General features: G+C 39.7%; 1 protein-coding gene across 1 annotated transcript in view; it reads left to right on the forward strand.

Annotated features, from left to right (window-relative positions):
• C1H1orf141 (chromosome 1 C1orf141 homolog) overlaps window positions 1-4,482 on the forward strand; it is a 52,775-nt gene extending 48,293 nt beyond the window's left edge. The window contains exon 8 of the mRNA XM_032889253.1: window positions 3,928-4,482. Within this exon, the coding sequence (XP_032745144.1) occupies window positions 3,928-4,482 (555 nt within the window). The remainder of the gene's footprint in view (window positions 1-3,927) is intronic.
• The last annotated feature ends 7,960 nt before the right edge of the window (window positions 4,483-12,442 follow it).

The following is a 12,442-nucleotide window of genomic DNA, read 5'->3' on the forward strand; positions in this document are numbered from 1 at the left end:
GTTCTCAACCTGTGGGTCATGACCCCTTCCCCGAGAGATTGCATATCAGATATCCTGGATGTCAGATAGTTAATGTTCATAAAAGTGATGACGGGGTTGGGGATTTAGCTCAGTGGTAGAGCGCTTGCCTAGGAAGCACAAGGCCCTGGGTTCGGTCCCCAGCTCCGAAAAAAGAACCAAAAAAAAAAAAAATAAATAAATAAAGTGATGTCAGTGATGTCAGATAGTTACAGTTCATAAAAGTAACAAAGTGACAGTTATGAAGTAGTGACAAAATAACTTTATGGTTGGGGTTGTCACAAAATGAGGAACTGTATTAAAGGATTACAGCATTTTGAAGATTGAGAACCACTAACTTACAGGGTAGAAATTCTCTACAGTGTTGGATAAACCAAAACTAAGGTGAAGGCCATCATTGTGGCTAAGTTTGTAATATTTTTATCAACAAGGATTGTAGAACTGGTTCCTTGGTCATCTTTTGGGGAATCCTAGCCATTGGAATACTTTTCATGCTAAGAACACTTGTGTACCATTAGTCTAATTTCTGATTTCATCCTAGGAAAGACAACTCCTGGCTTGCTGTCCAGGGCTCATTTAGCCCTTGGTTTCTGTTCTGCTTCTGTCTTATTCTACCTAGAGACCTCCCAGGTGTCGCTAGCACAAGACACTGACTTGCTCCATGTCTAGAGGACCTCAGGCTGAAGGCTTCATTCAGATGAATAGATCTCTGTGCCCAAGGCAGAGCAAATGTCAGGGTTTAATGTGGAAGAGAAAATCTCTGCCTCAGCTGAGAGTTCTCCCTCTAGTCCATCTCCTAGTCCAGACACCCTATAATGGTACCTAACCAATACTTTGTGCCAGCACCCTCCCACTCCTCTGGCCTCTCTTTGACTTCTAGTCCTAAGTCTTCCTTATCTAAGGACTCAGCCCCTTTCCCCGAGGCCATGTAACAAACAGAATGTCCCATCCCAAGTATGGCTTCTGATGTGGTTTGAATGCCTCTGTTTCCCCAAATCCATAAGCTGGAGCTGGAGATTAAAAGCTAGTGTATTGGTCACATGAGAGACATTTATGAGGTGATTACGCCAACTCTCAGAAATGGGGTCAGTACAAAGGCCTCCAGGGAATTAACTAGTCTGTTTTTTAATTTATACCTTGTGCTGTACGAGAGACACCAAGACAGTGCCAACTATAAAGGACAGACCAGACACCAAGCTCTTTCCATTTTTGAGTTTAGACTTTCCAACTTTCAAAGCTGTAAGGAATAAATTGCTATTATTTATTTTTTAATGAAGCAACTATTGATTTAATATTTGCTAAGCAAATACTGGTAATATGTATATTTTACTAGTTTCCCTGGAATTAACTTTTTAACCTAGAAAAAGAATTAGAGATTGCGAAAATTAATTATGCAAGTGTGGGATGGTAATTTTAAAACTTATAGATTTTACTATTACTATAATAAAGCATGTTCTATTTTTATATCTGTCTATTAATTTGGCTATTTTATTCAAATATATATTAGATACCTTTACCAAGTATTATATCAAGTCCTAAGGTATAATTGCAAACATAATAATGGACATAATTCAAAATTTTTAAATTAGAATAGCTATATGTGATCACTGGGTTTATATTCATTAATGTCTCTTATGACCTTTGACTCAGCCCATTTTGGAGAGTTTGTTGTCAGAAGCTATCTAGGAAAGGCTAAAAACATACAAGTGATGTTTCTGGAGATGGTCCACCATTTCTCATGGCATGGATGAGCTCTGAGGCAAGGTCCCAAGAGACTTCATCCCAGGATTGCTTCCTGCTGCTGATATACATATTCTAATGATTTTTGGGCATTAGCCCACCCTATTGGGCAGATTTTCTGCAGATTAACATGAAGATATACTCTCATGTAGCAATGCTGTAGGATGATGTCATTATGCAGGTGAAGGCAGGTACAAGATAGAACAAGGCATTGTACGAGAAGGAAGGAGGGGTGGGAGAAAAGTTTTAGAGAGGAGGAGGAGACTAGAGGAGGAAGGAAAGCAGCCAAGAGAATGAGACGGATGTTAAGATTCCTCTCTGCACATTTACACGTTCTTATGAATGTTCTTAAGAGATGGATGTATACAGGGCTTTGTATGTCTAGGTGGGCAATTATATATTATCAATTGGATCAGAGGTTATTGTGTTGTGTGTTCTTTCATTGGTGATTTAATTGAATTGAAGAGAGTGGGTAGTGGCTGGAGACACTATGCTGCCACAGAATTTAGATGTGTATGTCTGGCATGGTGGCAAACTGCCTTGAGAACTAGACGGTTAGAGAGATTGTTGCCAGGCTCAGAGAGGAGCCATTGGCAGTGTGATATGGGATGGAGCAAAGCAGGTGAGACACTTTGCTGACTGACTGAAATGAAAATATCAGTCAGATGTCATGAGGCACTACAGTTCTGGCACTAGTGCGGGGTAAAAGAAAGCATTTTATTTTTAATTTTACAGCAACACAATGCTGTGTAGACAAGTTGATGCTTTCATAATTCCTAATAATAATTTTATAAAATTCCTAAAATTATACAAATAATTCCCAGCCATCTAATAGCTGCAAATAAGGCTCTGTCATGGCTAGTTGCACTAGGATAAGAACGCAGGCTTTGAACAAACTTAAGATCAGGGAAAACATTCCTTCTAGGTTAGCTGTGAGGCTGCTGTCTGGTTACTGAAAGTCATAAGCTGGGAATGGACATCTTTTGTAGGTGCAAGGACAGAAAATAAAATGTCAACTAGTTTATTTATACACAACTTCAAAACTAATGAAACACAAGGCATATGATTTGTCTCTTGACAAAACTGTGCTAACTTCTGATACACGAATTATTGCTTTAAACTTATAATGAACCTATGAAGCTAGTAACAGATATTGAATGTTTAGTCAGCAACTAGTCTTAATGGAAAGAATGTAAACATTCCTACAGTAACTCTTTGTCATTTTATGACATAAACTATTTTATTTTGTATTGAACTTACTATGAACTTTAGAAAACTATGTGAGCAATTATCCTGAGAGTGTATAAGAGCTAAAAACCAAAAATGAATGAGGGTGTGGCCTTTTTTCAGCTTCATCTAGTATGTATGTACCTCTGTATGAATGCCTTTCTTTCCTTCCTTCTTTCTCTTATTATTTTTTCTTTTTCTTTTCTCTCTGACTCAGGGAGAGTTAAGGAACTTCAAACCTCTCACCAGGCCAGTGAGAGGCTGAGTTAAAGAGAAAAAAGAACCAAAATAAAGTCTTTTATCTCCTGCTGCTGCCAGCAGGAGTTTATCACCAGAAACCAGCTAGCATTTAGCTACAGAATAGTTAAGAAGCTGGCTATTATAAGCACAAAATAGTAAGAGAGAGTTACAAGGCCAGAGATCATCAGTCTTTGAGCTTTGACCTTTGTCTGTGTCCTGCTTCAGAGCCTGGAGTACCTCCAAGTTTGGGGCTGGACTCCTGAAGTTTGTTCCTTTTCTTTCTAGAGCATGGCCTTCCAAGAAATGCCCATAGAGTGCTTCTTCTTACCCTCTCTTCTCCCCATTTGCAATGCAACAAACATTTAGATAATGTACTTCTGTATACCTCACATTATTTCAGAAAGGATTTAAGGAAGCCAAGCCTTCAAATTTGGTATCTAATAAAGCTATTGGCTATTGAGAAGGAAGTGTATTATAGAAAAGCACCTGTTTTCTTTAATGTATTTGAATGTTATTTTATTGTTATCACATACCTCTGTATAGTCACTTAAAATATTTTAAAGCTTTATTTTCATGTTTAAAGTATATATATATATATATATATATTAGATATAGTATAGTATAGATTTATAGATATATATATAGAGAGATATATAGTTTTGCCTCAATAGGTTTATGACTCAGTATTTTTTTAATCTACAGGAAGAAAACCACGCAAGTCCAATAATTTTCTATGACACTAAATATGTACAAATGCTGTTCCAGACAAAATGGTTTACCCCCTATGCTCTGAATTATACAAAAAAGAATACTGTTTTAGAAAAAAATTGTGAAATAGTCAAAACTTTATTTAATGATGAACCAAGTACTGTTTCTAAACCTGAAAGTACTAAGTCTGTAGTCCAGCAGAAACGGTTGCGAGTCCTCTCTGGTGAACTGGCCCAAAAGAGTATAAGCGAGAAACGAAAGAAGAAACATGACAGTCTGGTTTCAAAGAAAATATCTCCGAACCCTCTTTATAATTTATCCCAAACTTTTTCCAGCTTAAGCAAAAGATTTGTTGGTTACTTTGATAAAGATGTTATTCAAGAAAAGAGTGATAAGGCAGACAAATATGAACAGTTTTCCAAAACAAAACCACCACCCACACGCAAATTTACTACCTTACCTATCAAGTATGACTCCAAGCCTCTGAGAAATATACTTGAAATACGTAAACTAAACAACATAACTCCACTGGATAACCTTCTAGGCTGAATACATAAGTATTCATTTGTGCAGCAATTTTTAAAAACAAGAAGTACCAGGTTCCAAAATCATAGAAGAAATTATTATCTGATTACTAATGTTTTGATGGATGAAGTACTCAATCGGAAGTGGCCTGTTCAAGATCAACTAACAATGTTAGCTAGCTAACATGGGGATATAGTTAGGAAATTATGAGCAAGAGCAATTCATTCGCGATTTATCTTTTTGGTTGTGGAGCCTACCTTTTCCAGGATGAGCCATCTCTCTAGCCCATTTATGGCTCATCTCAATTATACTTATCAGAAATCCCTGTTGGCTAGAGCACATTCTTATTCAGTACCAACAATGGCATAGATTGATGAGAAAGTTGCTGCCAGAAGCCATAAAACATAAACAGCCTTGCCCTATAATTGACTATCAATATAGAATACCATGAATTTACTGAATGTGGAGTTAATGGTAGATTAGAATTTTAGATACTCATGAGAAAATAGTGTCACGTGACAAATGTAATGTGATTAAAAAGGCTTCATAAAACCTGCTACAGCTGTTTGGAACTTCATTATTGTGTTTTCTAAGCATTAGTTAGCTTTCTAAGTTGTGGAATAACTTAATGAGTAAGGTCTGTGAGATAACTGTCATAGGAAATCTTATCAAATGTTGAGAGTTCTCAGATACATTGTTTCAGGTTACTCTAATGTTCCACTGTTACTCCTCTACTCTTTCTTTGTTACTCAGTATAAAAAACTGAACTCTTCATGAACTCAGTAAATTATTCTCATATCCCACATATTTTTTCACTTAAAAATAGTCTTTGAAGGCTGGGCCTTCAACCTACAACATTTTTTCTCAAATGCACAAAATCCTAGTTCAATTCTCAGCATGGAGAAAAAAAAGGTAGTGTTAACTGGAATTTGAGGACAAGCAGGTTTGAGTAGAAGCATCTCATTAAAGGAAGTTGGAGGCTAGATGCTCGGCTGCAAACCAGCAGAGCAGGAACTGGGTCTCACCTTTGGTGATGCTACAGCAGCCAAGACATTGGAGTCCCTCACACTCCATGCCCCCAATCTTTTCTCAGTGTCTACATTATGCCCATTTTCTTTGCTTTAATACAGAATTAATTACAGAATATAAAACTGTTTTAATACAGTTTGCTATAATACAGATTATTCTCTCCCAACTCCGGTGCTGGGTCAGAAGAGAAACCACAGAATCATTAGAACAACAAGAAAATCAAGACATAGCCAACAGCCTTCGTAAGATGGCAATGGTGACAGGCGTCCCATACTCAGCATTAGAGTGAGAGAAAAGTGGCCTTTAGAGAAGATTCAGATGAACCTGTGAATGTACTTGTCTTGATTTACTGTATTCCCACTCAAGGTGAAGGCAGCAGGGGTTTATAACAAGATTATTTTTCAGATTAAAACAATGTCTAGTATTTTAGCATTGTAGCATTCAATAAAATTCTTTCTCTATCCTATTTCCCCTTAAGCTTGCTCATGATATAACTTAAAAAAAGTCTTTGGAAGTCATTCACTCAATTTTTTTTCCCAAGTTAAATGCTACACCTAACTACACTATTAACTACACTATTCAAGCTAAAGAACTGGATAGGGTGGGGATGGGGAGTGAGTAACTGGTTATTTTTGGTTCCTATGAGTGTGAGCTTTATCCTTTAGGAAGACACCAAAAGCTGGCTATGGATCTCAATCCTAGAGCTCTTGTCAGCATGAATGAGGCCTAAGTTTAATGTTGATACTTAAAAAAAAAATGAAGCTTAATGTAAGTTCAAAATCATATTAGTTTTCTGTTGCTGTGAGAAAATACCATGACCATCAGTGCTGTGATGAACACATGTCCAAAAGCAACTAAGGGAATCAAAGGGTTTCTTTCAGTTTACAGTTGTAATCCACCATGAAGGGAATTCATGGTAGGAACTCAAGACAGGAACCTAAGGCAGGAACCCAGAGACAGGAACTGAAGCAGAGACCATGGAGGAGCACTGCTTACTAGCTTTCTCAACGCTTGTTCAGCTTGCTTTCTTATGCCATCCAGGACCAGCTGCCTAGGGATGATATCATTCATCATGGGCTGGGCCTTTCCAATCAACCATTAATCAAGAAAATGCCTCACAGACTTGCCTATGGGCCAAGCTAAAGGAGGCATTTTCTCAATTGAAGTCCCTCTTGCCCAGTGCCCCTGGCTTGTGTATGGCTGACAAACCTATCTAACCAGGACAATGACAAGATCAACTTACAGAAAAGTTCATTTGGACTATGGCTCCAGAGGGACAAGAGTAGTTGAGGCAGCAAGCCATGGCAGCAAGTGGCAGGCTTAGAGACAGAGACGGGAAACGGAGAGCTCAGGTCTTGAGCCACTTGCAGCACTAAACAAGGAGAGCAAACTAGAAGCAGGCAAGGCTTTTACTCTCAAAGGCCACCTCCAGGGACATACTTCCTCCCACAAGAGCTACTGACTAGTGACCAAGTATTCAAGTACCCAAGACTAAAGGTAGTATTTCTCATTTAAACCACTACATACAGTGAGTAAGAGGCTAGTCCAGAACACACCAGAAGATCCTAATAGTTCCACCTCCAAAAGAAAAAGACACCGAACACAAAAATGACATTTTTGCATTTATGTTGAGATTCTCCTTTAATCCTAGCCCTTGGTAGGCTAAGGCAGGATGATCATAGGTTCAAGACCAGCCTGGGCTACAGAGTAATACAGAGTAAGATACTAGTTTAAAAACAAATTAAAAACCCAAACATACATTTGCTGGAGGACTCAGTTAAAGTAGCTTCCTAGCTTGGAGAGCTGGGAACTGAGGAGGCAGAACTTCAACTCTGTACTGTTCTCTGCTTCCAACTGAAACCTATCATCCTTTAAACCAACAGCTGCATGGAACGTCAAGCAACATGCTCAGAGTCATGCCTGGCTTTTATTCTCATTCTAAGAAATGAGCATGGCCCTCAAGGCCAGCCTGCATTAAATGGTATGGTAAGATAAGGTAGGGTATGTGCCTTAGTCAGGGTTCTCTAGAGTCACAGAACTTATGGGTAGTCTCTATATAGTAAGAGAACTGGTTGATGACTTACAGTCCGTAGTCCAACTCCCCAACAACGATCAGCAGCAGCTGTGAATGGAGGTCCAAGGATCTAGCAGTGGCTCCATCCCATGAGGCAGGCAGGCAGGCAAAAAGCAGAGACACTTCCTTCTTCCAATGTCCTTATCTAAGCCTCCAGCAGAAGGCGTGTCCCAGGATTAAAGGGATGTACCACCACTTGCTTTGTCCCAGATGACCTTGAAAATTCAGAGATCTCTTTGCCTTAAGCTCCTGGGATTCATAGCCACTTTGCCTCAAGATCTCCATACCAAGATCCAAGTCAGAAACTTGTATCTCCTAGCCTCAAGATCAGGATCAAAAGTGAGCCTTCCAATTCCAGATTATAGTTCATTCCAGATATAGTCAAGTTGACAACCAGGAATAGCCGGTATGGTATGGTATGGTATGGTATGGTATGGTATGGTATGGTATGGTACGATATGGTATGCATTGAATGGTAATGCTATGGCCCATAGTGGTGAACAGCTGGCTGCTGTGTTCTGTGAATCAATTCCATGGGAACGTGCATTCATTTCCATAGAAATAATCCTATTCTCATTGTACCCCAGGAGAACTGGAAGGGACCACTAAGCCTATACACAAATTTTTCTTTATCCTCATCAATGGTCTTGTTGGCTTATTTCTTTTATTTTAAATTTATTGTTACTGTTTTTGTATTGCACACACACACACACACACACACACACACACACCTATGTGGTGTGTACATCCTGAGGAGCATGTGTAGCGGTCAGAGGATGACTTGGAGATGTCAGTTATCTCTTTCCACTTTTACATGTGTTTGGGCGTTAGACTCAGGTAAGCAGGCTCATGTGACCAGTGCTTTTGCTTGTTCAACCATCTCACCTGTCCCTGCCTATTTCTTTTGATTAAACAAGAGACTGTTAGCTTCAGGCTTTCTACAAATGACAAGTTAGCTCGGTATATAAATAACCCACAGACTAACTGGGAAATATAATGTGGCCAAGTTTAGCAAGTCATAAGCATCCATTTTAAGCAACCATAAGTATACAACTCAGGGCAATAAACCCACATTAGACAATGGTCCCTAATACCATAGCCCCCAAAGTCAGGAGCTTAGCTGTAGCCAATCATGTGAGTCTTCTACTTTCGGCCTTCACTCTGTGGAAATCCAGTGTTCACAGTGCCCCGTAAAATTATCTGAGTACTTTCTGGTTTGGGTGCTGCCAAATCCATGAGTTACTGCATGATTAAAATAAAATGTCAAATTTAATTTGTCTCCACATTTTCTAGCATTTCCACAAAACTAGCTTTCAGTAGGCAAGACCTTCACCTTGTCCACCTACAGGTCTACGGTCACTGAGGACCACAAGGAGACCTAGGATTCCCTAAATCACCTAAGAAAATAACATCCCATCTTGACACCTCATGATCTTGGGTTAGTTATATAACCATGTAAGTAATACATTGATAATGTATGTTCTGAGTTTTCTGGATGCAAAATGTAGACAGTTGACCAACATAGCTTTAAAAAAAATGAAAAAGACACAGAGCTGAAGCCATCTCTTTAAAATGGAAGGGAATTTTCCTGACGACACTAATCTTTGGGGGTGGGGGACAGTGATAAGGACATCCCTAACTGGCCACATATTAGTTATTTTGGCACAGTTGTGGCAAACATATCTGAGCAAACAATTTGAATAGGGGAAGGTTTACCTCAGCTTGTGGAGAACTCTGCTCCGGGTCACTTGGCCCATGCTGTTGATTCACAGTAGCAGGAGAGTGCAGCAGGGGAACCCAAAGTAGGACCTTGGGATAAGATAAAGCACAAGGACCCACCCCTGTGACCTAGTTTCTCCAAGTAGGTTTCATCTCAAAAGGTTTCACAACCTCTGTTCCACCAAAGTGCCACCAGTTAGGGACCAAACATGAACCTGTTGGGGACATTTTACATTTAAACTGTAAAAGGCCATAAATACGACTGTGCAAAAAACATAATGAAAATTTCCCCATTTCTTATGTTCCTGTGGGGACACACTGTAGCATCTATGGTCTCTTGCCTGACACGGGCCTTTCTACACTGGAGAGTCTAAAAGCTTGGACATTGTAGCAATTACTTCTGTCCATCCTTCCTTCTGTCCTTCCTTCCTGCCTTCCTTCCTTCCTTCCTTCCTTCTTTCCTTCCTTCTTCCTTCCACCATTCCCTTCCTTCCTTCCTCTCTCCTTCCCTTTTTTCTTTCTTTCTTCCTTCCTCCCCCCTCTCTCTTTCTTTCTTCCATCCTTATGTCTTCTTTCTGTCTTTCTTCCTCCTTTCTCTTCCTTCCATTTTTACTTCCTTTACTCCTCCTTTCTGTCTCCTCAACTCCCATCATCATCTTTGGCCACAGTCTCATGTAGTTCAAGCCTGAACTTGCTGTGCAGCCGAGGATGACCTTGAACTCTTGGTCTTCTTGCCTCACCTGCTCAAGGGCTAGGATTACAGGCATGTACCACCATGCCTTGCTTTAGCCTACATTTCTTGATTGCATGAAACTAATCTCATAGAAAACTAAGGGCAGAATCAGTTTGTAGTGGCCCTGTAATCCCAGCACTTAGAGATGGAGGCAGAGGGGATAGGCTACTGAGGCAGCCTAGGCTATAAAACAAGTTCAAATCCAGCTTGGGATATATAAGACCCATCTCAAAAAGCAAACAAGCAAATTGAATCAAACAAATACAGAAATTTAGAAGACTATAAGCATTAGAAAGCAGATTTTTTCTTCTCTCTGTCTCAATTCAAAGGGTGCAGAAGTCCTTGGTGAACCTGTGCATTCTTTTGATTCAATTGTTCTGTACAATTGGTATGATTGTATAACATGTACAGCAAACATGGAAACAGAACAAACCCCATTTCCCTCCCAAACCTACCTATACCACGCTGCCCAAACAGCTCAGACTATTACAATTGTCACCAACCTACTTGCTTATCATATTCTCAAGCCTCCTCAAGCTCCATCTAGTGTTCCTGAGGAACAGAACCAGTAGAGTGTCCATAGTTATAAGAGAGTTTGTTAGTCAATTCATAAGATTAGAGGCTGAAGAGTCCCACAGTGACCACTCCTACCCTGGAGAGTTAGGGAAATTTGGACTTTTCATTCCAAGAAACTGGAAGCCAAAGGAAGACCAATGATGCAGTGCCAGCCAGAGGCTGAAGGCCCATTGGGACAATTCTGTGTTAAAAGGCTAAGGAGTCTGGCATGTGATGTCTACATATATCAGCAGCAATGGCAAAAAATACTCCTGTTCAAATAGGGTTCCAAATGTGTGCACAAAGGAACTTTCCTCTTCCACTTACTCACTCCAAGCTTCGACAAGTTTGGAGGGTGCTACCCGTGGTCAGGTTTGATGGTGCTACCCACATTCAGGCCGGTTTTCCCGCGTAGCCTCCTGATCCACATGCCTACCATCTTTGTCAACAACCTAACAGACACATGGGAAATAAGTTTCACCAACTTTTCAGTCATCACTACATCCAGACAACAACTAATCCAGTCACAAACTGCAACATGTAGCTTCCTATAATTTCTTCAAAGGTTTCTTGTCAATGGTTCTGATTCTACTACATGACATTTAAGATTTAAATGGTCATTCGGTTTCTAGCGGCTCTGGGTCTAAGTACCTAAGTCAATTGCCCTTTTGATAATGTCCTATGGCAGAACACCAATGTGCCTACAAGTGTTGAGTGTAAGTTGACTGTAAATCTGCAGGAAATGCTCATTGTTTGACATGGAAGCCCCATGAGAACAGCTGCAGGTCAATTTTTTTTTCCCACCTTTTGAGCCCCACTCCCATGGAACTCAGATCCCTTATTCCACACCGGTCTTACCCACTTCTGCATCTGCCCCAGCTCCTAAATACCTGAGCTGACTCTGGGTCCTCCTTGCTCCAGCATGGGTACTGGAAATTTAGCATGGGCATCTAGACATGAAGAATGCCTTTTTTGAGAATATCACATAGTTACATTTAAGATGACATTTCGCCATCTTTATTATAGTGCAAACAATAGATCTGGGAATATTTCTTCTGCTTGCATAGAGCTATAGGCCTAGATTTTTCAGAACCTACTTTAATAAGGGTTCTTTAATGCTTCAACTTCCCTTCTAGCCCACTACCCACCATAGGAGGGAAAAGAAAGGTTAATAGGAAAGGGGATTTGTGGACCTGTTTAGATATAGTTCTTTGGCCAAAAGCATAAGCCATGCTTTCGGCCTTGATTGTAACCAAAAGTCAACCCATCACAATTAAAAAAAAAAAATTATGGTCTTTTGTGGAATTTGAACTAAATCCATGAGACTTATTCAATATCTATAATTCTATGAATTTTTTTAAATTATGGGAAATCAATGGAAGATGTTTATATGAGTAATGTTTGCCCTTACTGTGTTATGAATTTTTTTTTGTAGTGTGTCTGGGCGCATGTGCAAGAAAGTAGGAAAAAATGTTTCTGAAACAAAACTACAAATATTTGTAATGAAAAGTAAACTTAAAGTTTGCTATAATTAGGGTTGGGGATTTAGCTCAGTGGTAAAGCACTTGCCTAGCAAGCGCAAGGCCCTGGGTTCGGTCCCCAGCTCCGAAAAAAAGAAAAAAAAAAAAGTTTGCTATAATTGTGGTATAGAAACAATGCAAATATTAAACAAAATATAAAAAAAAAAGAAATGATTCTTTGGGAAGATTCCAATATTCATTGTCAGCAGTCTAGTCCTCTAGCAAAACACCAACACAGAGCAGCAGTGGCAGTCCAGGCTACTCCGGCAATCACCACTCACGAATCAGCAATGGCAGTTCGATCCAGAAGAAACCATAAGGCTCTGCCCATCAGCCAAGTCTGCAGAAGCAGCA

The sequence above is a fragment of the Rattus rattus genome, chromosome 1, assembly GCF_011064425.1.
Source record: "Rattus rattus isolate New Zealand chromosome 1, Rrattus_CSIRO_v1, whole genome shotgun sequence".
In the NCBI taxonomy this organism is placed as follows: Eukaryota; Metazoa; Chordata; class Mammalia; order Rodentia; family Muridae; genus Rattus; species Rattus rattus.